The sequence below is a fragment of the Papio anubis genome, chromosome 9 (genome assembly GCF_008728515.1).
Source record: "Papio anubis isolate 15944 chromosome 9, Panubis1.0, whole genome shotgun sequence".
Lineage (NCBI taxonomy): Eukaryota > Metazoa > Chordata > Mammalia > Primates > Cercopithecidae > Papio > Papio anubis.
In genome coordinates this window covers 65,906,506-65,928,734 of record NC_044984.1, presented here as the reverse complement: position 1 = coordinate 65,928,734, position 22,229 = coordinate 65,906,506, and the positions used below count along the sequence as shown (strand labels likewise).

Genomic DNA, 22,229 nt, shown 5'->3' with positions numbered 1-22,229 from the left:
TTTCCTTTTACTACTTCATTTTTCTATTTTTAGCCAAAACTAAATGAGTAGATGTTTTTTATTTCATATAAGAATGATTTTCTCTTCAGTAAGAGTTGAACAAAAATTGTGTGTGATAACAGCCACCTAATATATTTTTTTATTAAAATGTCCTTCAAAATAGTTTGTCATGGGTGACATATGAAGAGAGGGACTACAGTTGATGAGTTTTTTGATGTAACTGGTTAAATTCAAAAGCAAAGGTAGCTCCATCGTGAGCATAAGGTCTTAGCTTAAAAGGTGGCTTTCCAGAGAGGCCTTTCCTGAGCTCCACGTCTAAAGCAGCACACGAATCATTCCCAACAGACTATTTAAAATAGCTTCATTTCCTTCATTTATGTTCCTATTGGATATTTCCATGTTTATATTTGTTTATTGTCTATCTCCCCTCCACTGGAATGCGAATTCCAGACCTTGTTTTTTGTTATCCCCAATGCACAGAATACTGCACATAATGGTGCACAGTATTTGTTGAATAAATGAACCTGTTTTTGGAAACAAAATTGTTACTCCCTTACTTTAAGCTAGTTCACAGTTTATGGTTTTTACAAATTTGCTCCATGGTTTGTTCTTTACTGTTGTTCAATCTGTCCCCTTCTCACTGTAGATTTATTTATTTGTGGATGTAATTCAAGTTCTTTCTGATTATGCTATATTAGAGTGAAGAACATTTATCAGATGTCAGTGTTTTGTGTAAGGTGTATTATGAGTAGTGTTTTGTCAATAAAATAATAAAGCCTATGGATTTATCTAAAGAAATAAGTTGCAGTGAATTTAAGTATCTGTTTTTTTTTTTTTTTTAATTACATTACTGTCTTGTGTTTTCTTGAGTGGGAGACAAAGGGGCTGCCAGGACTTGTTCCTGACTTTGGGCAAGTATATTAAAAATATTAAAAAGAAAGAATGAGATGCATTGCTCTAGAGGCAACTTTTATATCTGCTGCCTGGGCTAAGAGGTGTGAGAGTAGCAGGAGTGAGCTCTTGTTTCCGCTGAAGATAAGCCAAGCCAAGCCAAGCCAAGCGTGGACTGCACAAGAGAGGATCCCATTGGATACCTGTTAACTAGGTTTGGGCATGTGGTTAAGTCTGATGGGTAGGTGGAAAACTCAGTGCCAGGTGCCCTGTGGGTGCTCCGTAAACATGTTAATTTTAGCAATAATACTGTGCCTCTTACCAGTACTTCATGGTTTCATTTTGCAATCCATGCAAGGAGGGTGGGAATCACCACTGGAGTTGGTAAGGTCTGGCACAGATGTCTAGAAAAATAATTTCATTTCTCATGTTTTTGGGGATGAGGACTGAAGGGGAACAGTGCGTTTCTTTGTGCCCTGGGAATTGCATGTCCTCATGTTTTGGCCTTGACATAATCATAAAATGAATTATTTAAGGTTGATTTGTTATTCATATGTTTCTTTCTAATTGTGAGGTTTTTTTCTTACATTGCAAAAGAGGTTTGAGACCAAAAAAAGTTCTAGCTTATAAAATCCAAACTATCATAAGCTTCACAACAGTCAGGACAAAATGGCGTTATCAATCATAAACAATTCAGGAGTTGGTAATGATATTTTGATTTGTTTTGTGAAATATTGATTTTTTAAGATAAGTCCCATATATTTCGAGTATTAAGAACAAATATTAATACTTAAATAGCAAAGGTACTTATACTCCAAAACTTAAAAACATTTAGGAGACTATATATCTGCCTGTGGGCTCAATAAATAGACTTGAAAATATTTTGTTTTATAGTCACATTTTATTACAAATTTATTTTTTACCCAATAGAAAAGCAAATTTAGAATCTATTTACAAGTACTATATATTTACATATATACAGTTCATGAATTTAAAGAAAATGGACAGAGAAATGCAATATATATGGAAGAATATGCCACTGTACAAGGTTTATTATCATTATCATGGTCCTTAATGTTACTGAACCTTTACTATAGTAATAAATACAGTTCTATATTTACACATCTTATAAAACATCTCATAAATGTATTTTTTCAAATCCAAGTTAAAACATCTGATCAAAATAAACATGCTTATATAAAAATAAATCTACCTAACAACCATTTGGTTTGGATGTATTGAAGCTAATATAGGATAATAGAAGGTAAGAATTAATACTTTGACTTTTCTTATTTAATAACTTGCTTCTTAAAATACCTAACACAGTATTAATATCGAATAAGCAGAGAAGTAATGTTCCTGACACAAGTGGGTTATCCAGAGAGAACACAGCTAAAACCAAGCTAAATAAACAGGATAATATGTTACTGAGTCTCTTGAGTCCAAAGTGGTGTCAGATATTGGGTTTGCCAGAGCTGCTAGAGAGGCATGTGTGAGAAGTTGTATCAGTGGACTTAATTTATGTCATGTGCACATTTGATCATTAAGATACACATCGGTTTGAATCAACTGATAAAAGCTCTTGCAAAAATTATTTACTAACCCAGGAAAAAAAAAAAAAAATTGCTTACTGTCTTTTCCAGGTATGTTCATTGCTGGCAGTGGAATTCCCTTCTGAGCTTTGGGCACCAAGGAGTTAAAAGCAAATCAGATAAGACATACATCACCTGTGCATGATTGCCTTAGTAACAATTTAAGAATTTCGGTCAATTTTCCTTTCAAAATATTTGTAAGCAGTTTTATTCCATGAGGGTGGAACTATCTAGTGCTGATATATAAAACCTGGTATCTCCAAAATGATCTCAATATGAGTGAGTTAACAATACCTTACATTATCCATCCAAGGGATTGGTGCCTTGGAAGGATCCTTTCTGAGGAAAGGCAAAGGAGGGCTCAGACATCTTCACATGGTCATTAGAATGAAATCCTATGGATCACAGCCTCTACCTAGTAATGCAGTTCATTGAAAACCCTTATTTTCCTAATTCCCCCAACAACCTCTTGAGTTTGTGGGTTTAAATAAACCCATTTTTGGAAAGTAAGTGGGTTCTCCCTCCTCCCAAAATGATTACATTGGTGAGTTTAAAGAGAATGCAATTCAAATCATGGAGAATCTTTTCTAAAGGAAATTTCAATCTGCTTTTTTGATCTGGGCTCACTTAAATAGTGTGACCAATCTATCCCTTAGCTGAACAAATTAGAGAAGCAGCATTTAGACTTATATTCACTCTCAAGTATCAATAGGTTTTCAGCCTTTTCTCACTAACTGAGAGATTCTTTTTTGGTTTTTAAACCGAGTTTCACCTCAGCTCTTATTAGTTACTGCTCTGATATACTCAATCTCACATTTTCAGGTTCTCAACTTTTGAAAACATTTTCTTTCACATATTAATTAGAGACATGGGACAAATGCCACAGAGGAAAGATGGCAGCTCTCAGTCACTGGATAAGCTGGTGATGGCACGGAACTGGGAGGCAGGTCATAAGCAATGCTGGAGCTGGTAAAGGTTACCAAGGCTTGGGTTGAGTCACAGGACTGTTTTTCGACATCATCAGAGTTAATTGACATCAGGCTTGGGTGTTTTGATCTTGTCCAGAAGTAGGTTTGCTTTCCCAGGCTCACCAGGTCCTCCTTAAAGTGAGGATTGAAGAGGATGTAGAGAAGGGGATTGAGACATGCAGGAAGTGGGACTATCACCAGAAGGATAAACTTAATTACTTCAGGACTGATAAATGTGAGGTTTAGTAAAGAGGAGAAGGACAAGAAAGCCACGGGGCAGTATAGGATGCAGTTGGTGAAGAGCAACAGGGCAATGTGCTTCACCATAGAGCAGTCCCAAATATTCTCCAGGTCTCCCTTGTCCAAATTGCAGTAGAGCTTGGTGTAGGCAATGGTCATCATGAGGAAGCAAAGGGAATTGAGCAAGATGAGAGCGACCATGTAGCCTGTGGTGCTGGGCTCCCCAAAGGGCAAAGGCAGACAGAGAGGGGAGGCGCCATACTCGCTGCCACCCAGCAGGGGAACTGCGGCCATGGTCAAGGCCAGCAGGGCGCAGAGCAAAATGATTACTTTCAGGCTAGAAAAGGGAGCTTTCATTTCAAATTTTGCAGAACATTTCACAGAGAACCCACGCTCCAGGGCTGCCAGAGTAAGCAGGAAAACAGATGATTCCGAAGCAAAAATGGACAAAAAACCAATGACTTGGCAACCGACCCCATTCTCCCACCAGGCACCATGTCGTGCAAAGCTGCCAAAAGTGAATGCATCCACACCAGCCAGCACAGCACTGGAGACTCCCGTGAGCATGTTCACCACTGCGATGACCCCAATTAACAGTTTAATGGGGGAAATGTACAGAGGAGATCTGAAAACTGTTGAAGTCACCAAAGCATTACAAGTAAGTGCCAGAACTGCTATGGTCCACACTCCAATTCTGATCAGCCAGCCATCAAGCAGGTGTTCACAGGGTTTGAAGGGGCCTAGAAGTCCAAGGAAGGAAAAGATTGAGTATCAAATTAGGGTTTACAACTTTTGCTGAATTACCCTTTTGTCTCTTTATTTAGGATGCCAAGAGATAGTAGTCAAAAACAGCCTGATAACACACACTGCCCATGTGCATGCTCCACTATCTCAAACCACTGTCACCCTGGATCTTCTGCAGCACTAGCTGGGTGAGTACACCAGGTGCTCCTGTTCCAGGGTATTGATGGAGAAATGAGAATGGAGAATTTTGATCACTTGATTGAAGTCCCTAAGATACAGCTGTGTTGGCACCAGGTAAAAAGCCAGATCTCCTGGACTTTTCATTACATAACTTTTCAGAATATTTCCACAAGTTTCCATAGGCAGACAAGGAGAATCCCAGGGAAATACTCCATAATATTATGAACGTGCGTTTCATGAAAATATCATCTTAGTTTTAGATTAAAATTTGAGGTTAGGGAGCAAGGAACAATCTATTCATTAAGAATAAAATATCAACTCTTCCTAGTTGTCTTTTTTCAACTGGCTCATCCTGTTTTTTGGAATGGGACAAACTATTAAGTGAATTCAACTTCACTTTCCTCCCCTCCCTTCCCATCTCTTCCCCTCCCCTTCCTCTTTCCTTTCCTTTCTTCCCTTCCCCCCTCCTCCTCCTCCTCCTTCTCCTTCCTTCCTTCCTTCCTATCTGTACAAACTATTATTTACGTTTACCAAATAGTTATTTATAAGAAAAACCTAAGTCACTTTCAAAAGTCGGTGATTACACAAAACAAGATTATAGCATACTATTTCAGAGTAAATTGCTAATATCATTTTAAAAATTACATATACCTCTAACAGCATACTTGATTCTTTAGTTTACATTAAGTTAAATCAAAAGTCCTCCCACCTCAATCCTATTGGCAAGTGAAAACTCTAGGGAATGAACATTTGTATTTGACAGGCCACTATGGGGAGGGTTACTGATGAGCTGCATAGCTGGCACAGATTTGGCTTTTAAAGTATAGCTGCATTGTTTTTCATGGACTCAGAATCAGTGGTGCATACTGCTGTTGAGGAAGTTTTGATGCCTTTCTCACCTGGGGAAGGTGAACACTGCACTGAATGAAGGGCTTTCAGGTCTTCCTCAAAGTCAAGCAGGAAATCTTCAAGGTCACGTTCATCTGCAGGCACAAGAAGTCCCAGAATGATTAGTTCTGCCTCTCTTTTCAAGGGACCAAATCCCAGAGTGGAGAGTCCTGGGTTATTCTGGAGACATGAACTGTCACAAATTCCTTGTGCTCTAGCTTTCTTGCAAGTCCCTTATAAAGTTGCCTTTGGATGTTCGACTCAAGCTGCTGTGACATACTATTCTAGTACAACTGGGGATGAGGGAGAGTGACCCAAGACTCCAGGTATAACATCTAAACTCTCCCATTCTGCTCTTGTTCCCTGCAGCTCATGATGTTCCCACATTGAAGAGCTAAATTAGAGGAGGCTATGGGCCTCTTCATTCAGAGCAGAAACCACTTTATCCAAATTTCTAACACTACAATAGCTATAGTGCAAATGTTCTAGGCTGTGTTCTCTGAACACCAGAGGGAGAATCAGATACAGTAAGTTTCAATCTTCCCTGGGGAATTCTGCATAACAGAGGACAAATCAAGTAACTACTCGGTGCTTGGTTTAGCTATCCATGAAATAGGAGTTTTGTGATCTAACATATTTCCCCAAAGACACAGATTTAATTGGTCTCATGTGGGAATTGGGGACCAATTTTTTTTAAAAGTTGCTATGTGATTCTAATAGGTGGTCCAGGGTTGAGAATCACTGCTTTTGAAAATAAACTCCATGAATGACTGTCTCTCTCTGTTGTTCATTGTGTGCTTTCAAGGCCTAGAACAGTGCCTGGCACAAAGTAGGCTCTCTAATAACTTTTTGCTTGTGTTTTTATTTTTTGAGTGAACATTTTTGAGAGACATTAGAGTGGGTGAGGCAGGAGGAGCAAAAACTGAAGCAAGAACAAGATGCATGCTGTGGCCTAAAACAAAAAAGGCAAGGACCAAGATATCAGTTCCTTAAACAGATACGCAGACAGGAAAACCTGGTAAGGTTATCTGCCGACAGACTGAATCATACTTGCTTTGGAATCAACAAACCATTAAGGCCCAAAGGGTGAGAAGCCATCCTTCTGTTTAGTCTGTTTAGACTTTGTGCAAACTCGCAGGGTTGGCAGGGAAGGCAGGGGGTGGTGCCCAAAGCGCCTCCTCATTACCACAGGTGTGGTTTGAGAGGCATTGTTGTCTGTTTAGGTAACGTCTTAATTCAAGGAAAGCCAAGCTTTACAGACATTATCTCATTTCACCTTCCGGACAGATACGCCGGGGTGGGGTAGGGGAGGAGAATGATTTAGAATCAGTTGGACAAAAAGTAGGATTCTTAAGCCCTTCTGCTGAAATACGAAGGAATCTAAAATGTTTATATCTTTCACTCCTTCCAGGCCATAAGAATGAAACTGGATTTTGTCTTCTGGAGAAAAAGGTTCTGAAGTGTGTATGAAAAAGGCATCCTCCGAAATAGCACCCTTTAAAAAGCTGATGGAAACACCATGTCAGTAATCACCCCTGAGGACAGTATATGCTAAGCGGGAATCTAATTATAAATATAAATATAAGAATTCACCTACAGAACAGATGAAATTTTAGAATGAATCCTGAGCGAGTTTTCTCTTTCTCAGGTAGTCTTTAAAAAGTGGGATTTATTCACAATTTGCTGAGGTACAAGGACTTGTCTGAAGTTCAGATAATCTGTTTGATAATTATTTTTTTCTTTTTTTTTGAGATAGTCTTGTTCTGTTGCCCAGGCTGGAGTGCAGTGGTGCAATCTCAGCTCAGCTTGCTTTGGAATCAACCTGCCTCCTGGGTTGAAGCGATTCTCATGCCTCAGCCTCCCAAGTACCTGGGATTACTGGCATGTGCCACCATGCCTGGCTAATTTTTTTGTATTTTTGGTAGAGATAGGGTTTCGCCATGTTGGCCAGGCTGGTCTCAAGCTCCTGACCTCAAGTGATCCATCTGCCTTGGCCTCCCAAAGTGTTGAGGATTACAGGTGTGAGCCACCACGCCCGGCCTGTTCAATGACGTTTCATCGAACGTAATTCATTTTCATGTGTTCCATCGAACACAACACAATTTCATTACCATGGCATAGCAAGTCCTACCTTGAACCTGAAACATTCCAGCATCTTTCTTATGAAGGTCGTCCATACTGCTGTTGTCACCTTTATTCCATTGATTAGAAATCTTGTAGGCATTCTCACACACTCCAAATGCACAGCACTGGTAAGCATAAGGCATTTCTATAATCCTTTAAATGAACAAAACCCAAACAAAAAACACTTAAAGAAACGGATAATTAAATATAGTATTCATCTTCTTTCACCCAATTATTCTACCTTTGGATTTTAGCCTAAATAAGTAATCCAAAATATAAGTTATGGGCATAAAGGTGTTCATTACAGTGCTATTTATAAAAACAATGAAGTTATTAAAAATGATCACTATGAAATCTTAATTGCTGAAGCTGAGGGATGCAACTTCCATTACTCAAATGATGGAAAATTTCCAAAATAAAAAGGTTAAAAAAATGACTGCTAGGAAAAATTGTAGCAACATGAAAAACTGCTTATGGCAGAATAAGTGACTAAAATATGACATCTATTTCTATGCACATTTTGAGTCTAACAATTAAAAACGCACTGGAAACAAAGCTTGGAAGGAAGTAACCTTAAAATGTTATTTGGGGGGCATTTTCAAGATTTTTGTTCTTGGATGCTTAACAGAGACTGGGAAGGGTAGACTTTTGGGGAGGTGGGGCTGGTTAATGAGTACAAAAATAGGAAGAATAAATAACACTGACTATTCAATAGCACAACAGGGTGACTGTAGTCAATAATAATTTAATTGGGCATTTTAAAATAAATAGTGTAATTGGATTGTTTGTACCTCAAAGGATAAATGCTTGAGGGGATGGATACCCCATTTTCCATGATGTGCTTATTACATATTGCATGCCTGTATCAAAACATTTCATATGCCCCATAAATATATACACCAACTATGTAACCATAAAAAATAAAAACATTAAAAATTAAAAAAAAGATTTTTGTTCTCTCTTATACTTTCCCAACTCTCTTTTGGGGTTTTATTATTTTCATAATTTTAGAAGTATGTAAAAACTACCGTGGGTTAAAAAATACATAATCTTTCAAGATACCTCTTTGTCAGTAATAAGCATAACCAATTTTAAGCAGCATTACGTCCTCAAACAAATATTAATTTAGTACATTTTATTAGATACATACAAGCTAAATTAAAAATTGTAAACAAGAGTAGAATAATGTTATAACATTATTTAATGACATGCCCTAGTTTATATATATCCCACGGATCAACGGTTTTCAAACTCCTCCAATGAACTCTGATTCTGGGAGGCATCTTTGAGAAGGAAAGGAAATATGGTCAGGAGGATACATTTTCCCACTGCAGGGCTTGTCCTAACAATGCTCCAGGGTTAGGAGACTTGAGGGCATGAAATGCAATTCAAAAGGGTCTCACGACCTCATAAATTTAGAACACCACTATAATACATCTATTATTTCACATGACCACAAATGCATCTTATTAGTTTTAATGACAAACTCACTTGAGTTCTGGAAAGTTTTCAGATGATATCAAGCTCTGTAAGGCATGATTTCCTGTTAATTTTAAGTGAGTTAAACCATGTAACCCAGTTACAGGAAAAGACGACAGGAGGTTGGACGATAGGTCCCTGCAAAACATCAAATAACAATTGGCTTTTAGTCTATGTTAGCATAAAACATTTATGTTAAAAAAAACAACAACCTAATGATCGTTAAACTACTCAATAAAAACTTCTAAGCAGGGTCCTTACTCTTAACGGTAAAAGTAACCATTTTGGTTTAGCTAGGGATAACTTTTCTATTCACAGTCAGGATTGCAGGGGAGAAAAGGTTTTAATTGTATTCAAATTGTTCTATATTCAGCTTCATTTTGTCAGGTGGGGACGTCTAAAATCAAGGGGAAGGTGCTATATTTAATTTGAAAAGTGATGCTGACTAGATTAGAAGTGAGAAGTAAAAAGTGTAGGGGGTGTATTTACTCCCGTTCCTCTTCTAACCTCTGTCTAACCAATTTCTTCTTTCTTTATTAGATAACAGATGGGGAGAGGAAGGAGCAAGAGATGGGAAGTTGGAGCAGGGAAGGGACGGGAAGGTTCTCTATCAGTCAAAATGGCATAAAATAAAATGGAAGCCCTTCAGACCTGAACTGACATCTTATTCCATTCCACCTGATTACTCAGCAAGAATAAAAAACTTTGGCTGAATAATGAGAACCAGGTGTCACCCAGATCAATTATCCACTTAAGGGCCCATGTGGCCCTGGAGGAGCAGAACTCCTCCTTGGCTCTGACAAGCTCTAGGCACGGAGAACACAGAGGGCAGGTCATCTGCGCATTTCCAGCTTCTTCAACAAAACCAACTTTTAAAATGAACTAGATGGTCCCCAATTATTAAGAGACATGGCATAAACAAGTTATGGAATACTCACAGCTTTATTAGGGATGGCAAAGTGGTAAATGCATTGGGGTGAATAATAGCAATTTTGTTCCAAGCCAAATTCCTATTTTGAAAAAAGGCAAATGAGAGAATTAAATAGAATCAAGAACATGTGAAGTTTTATCATAGGCATTCAGTCTTCTACCAAAATTAATTTAATTTCCATTCAGATCAGAAACAATTAACTTATCAAACTGCCCTTCAGATTAAGATGTTAGTGGTATAAAATGACTAATGAGAGAACTTTAAATCAAGCTTGTTAAAACCAATTAAGGAAACATCATTCAGGTGGATATTTTGGTTTTTACTCTTGCTAAAAGGTTAACTTTAATATGGTTGTAAAATTTTATTAGGGCCTTTCTAAAATGAGTGGTTGTAGCAGTGTGGGAAGGGACAGAAACTTCTGAGTCTCTTCTTCTGACAAGTAAGTTTTAAATTACAAAATGTCCTTGGATGGGTAATGAAACTCAAAAAAATGTGGGCACATCACTCATATATGTTAGGCCTTGAGAGAAACACAAAGATGCTTTCAAGAAAATTTCCAGGAAGGATACTGACAAGTAAATTATTAGCCAGGATATGAATAAAATAGGGGCCAACATATGTTAGAAATAAAATTCTTTGATAGTAAAGAAAAAGTACAGTTTATGGGGAAATAAAATTCACTTCCCATGTACACGTAATGAACTGCAGATAATTAAGTAGGAATAAAATCTTTTACAAAAACTTCTGTAGATAATTTATCAGGAATAAGAACTACATTTTTAAAAAGGAAGGATGAATTTAAGATTTTTGATTTTTGTAAATGACTAACAATGGTAACTAAGATGTAGGCATTTGAGAGAACTGAAAGTAAACAAAGTCAACTTTTCTCAAGTGTAGAAAAGTTGATGATATTGGGCTCCAGGGTTACCTTAATAAATGGTATGCACAAAATATTTACATTCTCATTTGAAAGGTTCCTTAGGGACCTGTCCTCCTTTCCTGGAGGAAACTGGAAGTCTTTTCCTTGATCCCAGAACAGAAGAAAATTGCAGCTAACAAGGGGAGGAAATGTATGGAAGGCAGAAAAGTTACAAATGGCGGCTGGGCTTTGGGTAATTGAGTGAGAAGACTGTCTTCTGTTGAGCTGCTCAAGAAATACGTGTCACTGAGGTGAGCAAGTAATACCATCTGTCAGAGTCTTTTTGGCAACTTTAAGTAGATCACGGTGCCCTGGGAGAGCTTCACAGAGCAGAATATCTGGAATGTAGGCCAAGTCCTGCCATGGTGCTTAGAGTGATTTGACTGGGGTTTAAGTAAATATGTGAGAATTTATATGTTCAAAGGCCTGTAATTCCTTTTCAATTCATGAGCCTGTGTGCTGGAATCCTCCCAGCAGCCCCAGTGGAGTCATTTTCTGCTTTCCTGCCCTGCTCTGTGCCTGGGGCTGATTCTGCAGGCTGCATCCCCAGAGCTCCCTAATGGCCTCAGTTGTATTCTCAGGAGAAGCCCCAGGAGGAAAGGGAGGTCAGGGCCCTCATGGTCTTCTCTTCCCTGTTTTGGAACCATCTCTCTCACGGCAGCTACAGACTTCTCAAGGGCTGGAACACTTCTCCATGCTTAAGCTCTTTCTGTGTCCTGGAAACATCATTTCCTCCCTGTGACTCTAGCCCCAGATGTTACTGGTTGCTGCACACCTATCCTTTGCTTGTTCCCTGCCAGCACCTATGTAAGTGTCTTTTCATTTGAACCGTCTTTTTTAAAAATTTAATTTAATTTTAAGTTGCAGGATACACATGGAGAACATGCAGGTTTGTTACATAGGTAAACATATGCCATGCTAGGTTTGCTGCACCTATTAACCCATCACCTAGGTATTAAGCCCTGCATACATTAGCTATTTATCCGGATGCTTTCCCTCCCCCTGCCACCCCAATAGGCCCTGGTGTGTGGTATCCCACTCCCTGTACCCATGTGTTCTTATTGTTCAGCTCTCACTTATAAGTGAGAACATGCAGTGTCTGGTTTTCTGTTCCTGTGCTAGTTTGCTGAGAATAACGGCTTCTAGCTCCACCCATGTCCCTGTAAAGGACATGATCTTATCCCTTCTTATTGCTGCATAGTATTCTGTGGTGTATATGTACCACATTTTCTTTATCCAGTCTATCATTGGTGGGCATTTGGGTTGATTCTATGTTTTTGCTATTGTGAATAGTGCTGCAATGAACATGTGTGTGCATGTATCTTTATAACAGAATGACACATACACACACACATATATATTTTCTGAGACGGAGTCTCACTCTGTCACCCAGGTTGCAGGGCAGTGGTGCGATTTCAGCTCACTGCAACCCCTGCCTCCCAGGTTCAAGCGTTTCTCCTGCCTCAGCCTCCTGAGTAGCTGGGATTACAGGCACCCATCACTATGCCCAGCTAATTTTTTTGTGTTTTTAGTAGAGACAGGGTTTCATCACGTTGGCCACACTGATCTCGAACTCCTGACCTCAAGTGTTCCGCCCACTTCAGGCTCCCAAAGTGCCGGGAATACAGGTGTGAACCATTGCACCCAGCATTATGATTTATATTTTTGGGGGTATATACCCAGTAATGGGATTGCTGGGTCAAATGGTATTTCTGCATTTCAACCATCTTAAATGATTTCTATTTCTTGCTAGAACCCTCAAAGGCTATATACTTATTTTCATAATAATAATGTTGCATAGTTACAATATGCCGGGTACATTTATGAGTTGTTTTTTTTTTTTAAACAGGTTTTAATCTCATAACCCTCACCACAACCCTAAGAGGTAGGTATTATCATTTACCTTCGTTATACTCATGAGGAAACAGAGACACTGTATGATAAGTCACTTGAGTAATAAATTACAGAGTAATCTCACGAGCTGCAATTCAAACCCAGGCACACTGACTTCACAGTCCCTGATCTTGTGCTCAGAACATGTTTAAATGCTTAATAATGAAAAAGCCACTGCACCAGACCCTGGGCTGGAAGTTTTACTGAAATTTGAATTTATGGGAACTTAAAAAAGTTCTTATTGTTTTCAAGTATGGCATAGTCTACCTGATGACAGTTCTAAGTATTAAGTTCTATAGTAGAGAATGTGCAAAGTGCATCAGAGTGAAGTGGGCCCAAAGATAGAAGATCTTGTTCTTGTGAAATGGGCAGGCGGAAAGTCACAGGTGGCGAGGAATCCTATAGGCAATGGGAATAGGAGAAACAGTGGCTCATGTGTCAGGGACCTGGAGTGTGTTGAGGAGCGATCACACTGTACCAGGAGGCTGGAATCAGATTTTGAAGAGTGTTGCTGGGAAGTTTGGTCTGATCTTGAAGACAACAGGGAAAATAATTAGAAAGTTTTTGAAGCAGGAAAATAACATGATTAGATACTTATTTAAGAAAGAATAAGATGAATGGGTAGAGAGATGATAGAAGGACTGGTTGGGAGGACGACGGTGATCCAAACGAATCATTAAGGGCCTGTGGTAGAGGAGTGGAGAGGATGAATTGATGAATGATTGAATGTGAGGTCACAGGGGAAGGAGGAATTCAGGGGGATTCAGATATTTATTCTTCAGAGTCTGTGTCACATTCTTTTGGTATCTTTAGAGATCGCCTTTTTTTTTTTGACAGAGTCTCACTCTGTCACAGGCTGGAGTGCAATGGCGTGATCTCAGCTCACTGCAACCTCCACCGGCTGAGTTCAAGCAATTCTCCTGCCTCAGCCTCCTGAGTAGCTGAGACTACAGGCGCACGCCACCATGCCCGGCTAATTTTTTGTATTTTTAGTACAGATGGGTTTTCACCATGTTGGCCAGGCTGGTCTCGAGCTCTTGACTTCGTGATCCACCTGACTTTTAATATAGAACTGACTTTTGGGGCAGCCAGAAATCAAACTGGGTGAATAAGACAGATCATAAAAGTATTTTCCTTTTACACTTCTTTGTTTTTTAAAAGTAAAACATTACATAAGTAGATTTCAACCAAAAGTAAGAGAAGGGCAACACAACGAAATTCAGAACAAGATGTTATTCTGGTAAACTTTTGGGAGAAAGTGACTCTTAAAAGTAAATTTGGCCGGGCGCGGTGGCTCAAGCCTGTAATCCCAGCACTTTGGGAGGCCGAGACGGGTGGATCACGAGGTCAGGAGATCAAGACCATCCTGGCTAACACGGTGAAACCCCATCTCTACTAAAAAATACAAAAAACTAGCTGGGCGAGGTGGCGGGCGCCTGTAGTCCCAGCTACTCGGGAGGCTGAGGCAGGAGAATGGCTTGAACCTAGGAGGCAGAGCTTGCAGTGAGCTGAGATCCGGCCACTGCACTCCAGCCTGGGCGACAGAGCAAGACTCCGTCTCAAAAAAAAAAAAAAGAAAAAAAAAAAGTAAATTTAAAGTCTTTTGAGGAATAGTATTATTTTACCAAACGTATAGTCTCTTAAGGACAAAAAACAACTTTAGAAGTCAACAAAAGAGAAAGGTTTTTAACAAACGTACTATAGTTTAAACATTACCTATCATCACCATTCATCAAAATCATGTTGAAATCCAGTTTCAGTATTGAAAAGTTTTAACTGTTATTTCACAAAATAATCTGCTAGTAAGTTAAAAAAACTTAATATATAACATTTCAATCATAAAATGGAATTAAATACAAGTATTTACAAATCTTAGTTGCCTGAGCAACAGAAGTGTTTCCTAGAACAGCTGTGTTCAAACCTTAGTGTACTTGTTAAAATGCAGATTCCCAGTTCCCACTCCAGAGATTCTAACTCATGAGGCAGATAAGGGTCTGGAGTCTGTATTTTTTAGTCTCCTCCAGGTGATTATTAAGCACTTTGAGACACACGTTGAAAAACTGCTTAACCAGGAAAAAAAAGCAGGCAGATAGAATTATGTGATTATCCCATTTTTGCATGTAAAATGTTTCCTGTTGATTCCAGGTTGTGAACAGAAAACAGAGTAGGCTAGTCAACAGCTTAGCCTCCTTCTTCTTCATTAAAACTTCCTGCCTGCTGACTGGTAGAGAGCATAATTGCAAACTTACTAGTTTTAGATTTATTCTTGGAAATTACTAGAAGCAAAATACTTGCTGTTTCATAGCAAAAATACGCACAAAAGTCCAACCAGAATAGCACACAATGAAAATAAAGCATTAGGGGAAGGCCATGCTCTGTGCTGGGGAACGCACTGGGAGGTGATACTCACAGAGATCGGAGGCTAAGCAACTGCTGGAAAGTGTCAACTTTAATTTCGTAGATTTCATTATGTCTTAGGTCACTGAAATGACAGGGTTCCAAAGATTGATTTCAAAGTTACTGGTTTCAAAGATTACAGACTTCAGATAACTTTTATAGAGGGACTACCTGCCCTCAATCAAAGGAACACATGAAGTGTATCTATCAAGTGACTGATTTTTGTTTGTTTAAAAAAGAACATTACCATTTACACACTCAAGTATTGTCTGTTTCAAAGGAGCTAGTTTGCTTGGAAGGACGTAAAACCATATTCCAAACATGCAATCATCATTCAAAACACTGGAGGACTCTTCTCGTGCTGCCTTCTGAGTCTTTCTTGGATTCTTTGAGGGTCTTCAGGAGGGTAGATTCTTTGCCTTTTACAGATAGATTTGCTTTGTTTTTTTTCCCTTAAGCACCCAAAGGCATTTAGAGAAAAACTAAGTGTGAAGGGATAGATGGTTAATATTGTTCTGATCAAAACTGAAGTGTGACTATAAAACAAGGCTGTCCGCATGCGGTGGCTCACGCCTGTAATCCCAGCACTTTGGGAGGCCGAGGTGGGCAGGTCACGAGGTCAGGAGTTTGAGACCAGCCTGGCCAACATGTGAAACCTCGTCTCTACTAAAAATGCAAAAAATTAGCCGGGCATGGTGGCGGGTGCCTGTAATCACAGCTACTCGGGAGGCTGAGGCAGGAGAATCACTTGAACCCACGAGGTGGAGGTGGCAGTGAGCCGAGGTCACGCCATTGCACTCCAGCCTGGGCGACAGAGCAAGACTCTGTCTCAAGAAAAATCAAAAACAAAAACAAAACAACAAGGCTGATGTTTTGTAGCAGAGTCAATATTAAGAGAGGAATTCTAAAGGGTTTCATGCATAAGTAGCATCTGTAGCACCTTAAATATGACAAATATGGCCTTCCCCTAAAGTTGACTATTGTGAAACAAACACACCAACAAACCCAAGTCCCCACATATTAAAAAATAACACCACTCATTGGATATGTAAGTTTGATTGTACTTCTAAAATAAGAAAAATTTCAAAGCCCAAACATACCCAATTCACTAGTACCCTGAGTTAGGGGGAGAAAAAAGCAGATATATAATAAATGTTTTACTGATATTATGCTACAGTTCATGAAAAAAATAATATTATCTATGTTTCCCAACTTTCTAACCACCCTGCACAGTCACACCTTGTGTGTGTAAGAAGGAAAAGGATCACATGTCTCCCCGGTGAACTACAGGGTAAATGAACCAATGACCCTGAGAAATGCAAGTTTTGATTCTTGAGTTTTGCTAGATGACTTAGAGACTTCTAGACTTACATTTTCTGAAGCTTTTGGCAGACTGAAAAACTGGGTAAATCTTCTAATAGGTTGTAAGACAGATCTCTGAAAAACAGAAGGTGCAAAAAGGGAAAATCTGTTACAAATAAATCATAAAGAAACATGCTTTGCTCTCCTTTTCCCTCCAAGATGTTCTATTTCCCAAAGGCAGACTCTGATCATTTTCACAGCCCTGACATGGAGCAGGTAGTCACAGGCATTATTGGATTAACCAGTAGATTCAAATGTTGACTGAAACGTAACTGTTAGACTTCTTTAATTGCTTTAAATAATTTACTTAATGAATTCATTTATATTCTGTTAGTACTTCTCTATAATGCTCTAGCTATTATCTTACTGCAATGAGTACAAATTAAATTAAATAATTGTTCCTCTGTCTCTAAGAGCTGCTACATTTTCTACAGCTAAGATAAATCATTGTTGTTTCTTTTCTAATCAACTCTTTAAAAAAAACCTAACAATTCAAAACAGCAGGAGCTTTGAAATCAATCACTACAAGAAGGAGGCGGGGGAATGGAATCTAAGAAAATCTTCAGCCAAAATTCAACAAATTACAGAATAACAAAAACATCTGGGCATATTTATAGTATAATATAACTAATCTAAAGCAAGCCATCATAATTTGCAGAAAGTTTGAAAGAAAAGAAAGTTGGTAGATAACGTAACATAGATATACAAGAATAATTTTGTTTCATGTTTTAAAAGTTATCAGCTAATCAACTAACACATTTTCATGCCTGATTCTAATTCTTAAAACCAGATCACCACTATGCAATGGGAGAATCATGCTTTTTCTAAGAGGCTTTAAATTATTCTTATAATTGATCACTTTATCCTACACTTATTGAATAAATGGGATTTATAAAGGAATGAAGTCCATTTACTCCGCATAAATAGTACAGATGAAACTGCCTGTAAACCTAAATTTGTAACTTTCTGAAGGTTTGAAAGATACGCCCCCACCCAATACCTCCAAAACCTCACACCTATGCACAAATATACCTGATTATTAATATGGTATGTATTTTTGAAAAGTAGTGAATATAATAAAATGGGCACACATATTATCAAAGCTGATAATTGGTTTACTCATCTCTGCAGGCTGCAAAGGGGATAATCCTTCATCGTCTACCTCTTAATAGAGGGAACATAAGACCTTCTACATAAAGGCATAGTGTTGCCTTCTACCTAATGATTTTCATGGCTAACACTGACCAAGCACTTTAAAAAAATTATTACTTTTTAAAATTCTGGGGTACATGTGCAGGATGTACAGGTTTGTTACATGAGTAAACGTGTGCCATAGTGGTCTGCTGCACCTATCAGCCCATCACCTAGGTATTAAGCCCAGGATGCATTAGCTTTTTTCCTTAATGCTTTCCCCCTCCCACCCTCCCCCAGCAAGGCCCAGTAAGTGTGGTTTCCCTCCCTGTGTCCATCTGTTCTCATTGTTTAGCTCCCACTTACAAGTGAGAACTTGCGATGTTTGGTTTTCTGTTCCTGCATTAGTTTGCTGAGAATAATGGCTTCCAGTTTCATCCATGTCCCCACAAAGGCCATGATCTGATTCTTTCTTATGGCTGCATAGTATTCCATGGTGTATATGTAGCACATTTTCTTTATCCAGGCTATCATTGGTGGGCATTTGGGTTGATTCCACATCTTTGCTACTGATGAATAGTGCTTCAATGAACATACATGTGCATGTATCTTTATAATATAATGATTTCTATTCCTTTGGGTATATACCCAGTCATGGGATTGCTGGGTCAAATGGTATTTCCAGTTCTAAATATTTAAGGAATTGCCACACTGTTTTCCACAATGGTTGGAAATTATATTCCTACCAACAATGTAAAAGCATTCCTATGTCTCTGCAACCTCACCAGCATTTGTTGTTTCTTGACTTTTTAATAATTGCCATTCTGACTGGTGTGAGATGGTATCTCATTGTGGTTTTGATTTGCATTTCTCTAATGATCAGTGATGTTGAACTATTTTTCATATGTTTGTTGGCTGCACGTATGTCTTTTTTTGAGAAGTATCTGTTCATATCCTTGGCCCACTTTTTAATGGGGTTGTTTTTTCTTGTAAATTTGCTTAAGTTCTTTGTAGATTCTGGATATCAGCCCCTTGTCAGATGGATAGATGGCAAAAATTTTCTCCCATTCTGTCAGTTGTCTGTTTGCTCTGATGACAGTTTCATTTGCTGTGCAGAATCTCTTTCGATTAATTAGACCCCATTCGTCAATTTTTGCTTTTGTTGCAATTGCTTTAGGCGATTTCATCATAAAGACTTGGCTCATGCCTATGTCCTGAATGGTATTGACTAGATTTTCTTCTAGGGTTTTTATAGTTTTGAGTTTTACATTTAAGTCTTAATCCACCTTGAGTTAATTTTTGTATAAAGTGTAAGGAAGGGATCCAGTTTCAATTTTCTGCATATGGCTAGCCAGTTCTCTCAGCACCATTTATTAAACAGAGAATGCTTTGTCCATTGCCAAGCACTTCTTATATAAAGGTACCATGTTTATAGCTTTATTTGTATTATCTGGTTTAATCCCTGTGGCCACGTTATGAGGGAGGCACTATGATTCTAACCATACGATATGAAATGACTTGCCTAAGTTGACCCAGCTAGTAAGTGGGGAATGTTACACATAGCCTATAGAATGGGCTAAATAATTCCCATGCACCTGATGCAAAACTAGGCATGTACAGTGAAATTTCCTCAAGTAACAAGTACTCACTGGATGACTTAGCCGAAGCGGGAGAGCTCTCAGATCTATATCTCCAGGAGAACATACAGCACCTTGTACTAGGGGTGAGGCTCCTGGGTTCTAGTCTCAACTTCAGCTAATTCTACCTGGTTTATACACTGGCTAAGCATTGACATCTTTCTCAGGTCTCCTAAATGAGAAGACACCATTTTGCAGGGTCATTGGGAAGAAGAAATGATTATTATAGGTGAAAGTGCTTTGAAAATGACAAGATCTACCATGAATGTTATGTGTATTCCTGACGGCTTTTCAAGTTCCAACTTGAGGAAAGAATAATGGTTCCAAGGACGTGAGAAATATAATAAAAGCTAACACTGACTGAGAGTTACGGTGTCCCAGGTACTGCTGTAACTGTTTGACATGTAGTCATTTAATCAGTCCTCATGAGAACCCTCTGAAGGAAGTGGCTACATCTCCTTTTTATAAACTGGGAAACTGAGCTGCAGGAGGAATAATAATGTGCTCAAGATCCCATGCTGGCATATAGAGTCTGGATTTGAACCAGAAAAGCTGGCTCCATAGCCTTTGCTTTTAAAGTCATTTTGCCAGTGAGCCTCCATTCATGCAATTCTAGACCTGAGTGGTTACCACTCTTGGTGTGACATAGCAGAGACAGATGCAGTTTAAACACTGGCTCCTTACTTACTAGCTCTAGTGTGTAAAATCCTAATCATATAACTGAGACAGTTTTCTGGAGAAATGGGGATGATTATACCTGCTCTGGGTGTGGTAGGCAGAATTCTAACATGGTCCCCCAAATTTCTACCACCTGATATATACACACTTCCTCTCAGTTATTCAATCAAACTGATTGTATTTGAATTCAAACTCACTTCTTTCTTGCCTTGTGACTTTAACATTTAACTTCTCTAATTCTGTTTTCTTATCTGTAGCTGCACTTCATGGGGTGGGGTGGGGAAGAAAGATTTGCTCTATACTCCCCTCCTTCAGATGTGAATCACTGACTCCAAGGCTACCAAGTGGTGTCACTACACCCATTGAGCAACTGGAGTCTGAAGTGACAGACTGGGGCTGGGGAAAGGCAGAATCACAGCAGCAGCCATTCCTGTTCATCTACTTAACATTCCGAGTGCTGCTAAGTAAAGCTTATGGTGAATTTACAGGCACTCAACTGCCACAGGTGCCTTCTATGTGAGTGCAGTGCCATGGCAAAAGATTAAGAGTCCTTTTATTAAGTCCCTACAATGCTTGAGAGGACAATAATTGTGTCGAGTGGAAGTTGAGGGAGAAGGCTAAAAACGGAAGGTCAAAACAAGGCTCCTTTAAGCCATGTAAACTACTTGTTTTCATAACACATGGGAAAGGCAGAGGAAAAAAGTCCCAAGTCAATAGAAATAACATATGCAAGCTGTTTAACCATTACAGGAAACATTAGAACATGGCACTGACAACTATATTGGAAGAATGTTTGATCACCTTTATGAAGGATTATGTGGATCTGATATCTCAATGTTTGATTTTGGCATCCATATTGGGTGGTTGATCCATTATGTTATTTTGTTCTGCTCTGCAAAGCCTTTAGAGGGGGAAATAAAGTGATTTGGCCTGTTCATGTCTTTTCTGAAAGAAAACATGTGCCAACTGAAAGTCTAGTGGGAGCTTGTTTGGGACTTAGAAAACAAAGGTACATTACCATTGTTACCAGGATCATGTCAGAGAGCCTGGACCAAAGAGGGCAAAGGAGGCCTGACCTGCTGCAGACCTGCAAGGAAAGAATTTTCTCCTCTCTTAAAGAGATTATTGAAATCATGTCTGCCATTTCACCCCTAAATGGAAGTTGCCTGTTTACACAACATTATTGCCTTACTGATACGCACAGCACTTGGAGATTAGGTAACTGATTGCAGACGGTTTGAGGAAGAGATGAGATCTGTGCTCCAGTTAAAGTCCTGTTAAAACACAAACCAGACATAATTCTTTCATTCGGGCATCACACAGTGACATATTTTGACTCACTGATGTTAAGACTGATCAAGCTCTAGCGGCAGTGTATGTTCTGGGCGAAGTCAAGAGTCTACTCAGTACTTACAGACTCTCCAGGTTTGCAGTTCCAGTTAAATCAGGAAATTCAGTTATTTGTGAGGCACCATTCAGAGTCCTAGAAGGAGGAGTATATGAGTATTACTGGCAGAAGATTCTAGACAGGGGTAATTTTTATTGCCATTTTCAAAGGACCTCAACCTATAATATTCATCTGGCTTTTCACAGCAACCCTGTAAAGGGAAAGTGATCCGTAAGAGACATAGAAACTTACAGTGTTCTTAGTTCAGGTAAATGTTGAAAAGCAGATCTCCCAACAAACTGGATGGGATTGTCATAGAAATGTCTAAAAGAAAGCCAAACAGCAATTAATATCTTAGTATAACATTTGAAAGATGAATATCTGTTCAAAATTTGAACAAATACATTAAATGTACTTATGTAATTTTTGATTATACTGTATTACATAACATTCCCAATTCCTTGGTTTCAGGCAAACCTCAAAAGTGTTTTGACTCACAGTATGAGACTTCTGGTAGGGAATCTGTACTATATAAAATTGAAGATTTCTGACAGCAAAGGAGAGATGAGTGATAGTTACTAAGGAGAAAAGCAAGTAAACTGAACACTTAACAGTTTCCCTCCAACATCTGTAGAATATCCATTGAGTGGCAAAAAGGTAATTCAAAGTACTGGCCATGAGATCATTAATTAATGAAAGATGAAGTCTATCTATCAGTATCTACTGAAGGTTATTATATCTGCTGGTCACCATAACATACACAAGAGACTCATCAAATTATTGGAGAG

The 22,229-nt window shown here is 38.8% G+C and overlaps 1 protein-coding gene and 1 long non-coding RNA gene across 2 annotated transcripts in view; one reads left to right on the top strand and one right to left on the bottom strand.

Moving 5' to 3' along the window:
* Positions 1–1,772: 1,772 nt before the first annotated feature.
* Positions 1,773–22,229, bottom strand: part of LGR5 (leucine rich repeat containing G protein-coupled receptor 5) — a 147,552-nt gene continuing 127,095 nt past the window's right edge. The window contains exons 9-18 of the mRNA XM_009181214.4: positions 21,694–21,765; positions 21,469–21,537; positions 21,257–21,328; positions 16,618–16,683; positions 15,260–15,331; positions 10,045–10,116; positions 9,119–9,244; positions 7,635–7,780; positions 5,515–5,598; positions 1,773–4,431 (exon numbers count right to left, since the gene is read on the bottom strand). Coding sequence (XP_009179478.2) covers positions 3,344–4,431; positions 5,515–5,598; positions 7,635–7,780; positions 9,119–9,244; positions 10,045–10,116; positions 15,260–15,331; positions 16,618–16,683; positions 21,257–21,328; positions 21,469–21,537; positions 21,694–21,765 — 1,867 coding nt within the window. The 3' untranslated portion in view covers positions 1,773–3,343. The remainder of the gene's footprint in view (positions 4,432–5,514; positions 5,599–7,634; positions 7,781–9,118; positions 9,245–10,044; positions 10,117–15,259; positions 15,332–16,617; positions 16,684–21,256; positions 21,329–21,468; positions 21,538–21,693; positions 21,766–22,229) is intronic.
* LOC116268891 lies at positions 4,236–7,311 on the top strand. Its single transcript, XR_004176120.1, has 3 exons — positions 4,236–4,349; positions 4,516–6,589; positions 6,915–7,311. It is a non-coding gene; the product is annotated as an uncharacterized LOC116268891 (long non-coding RNA).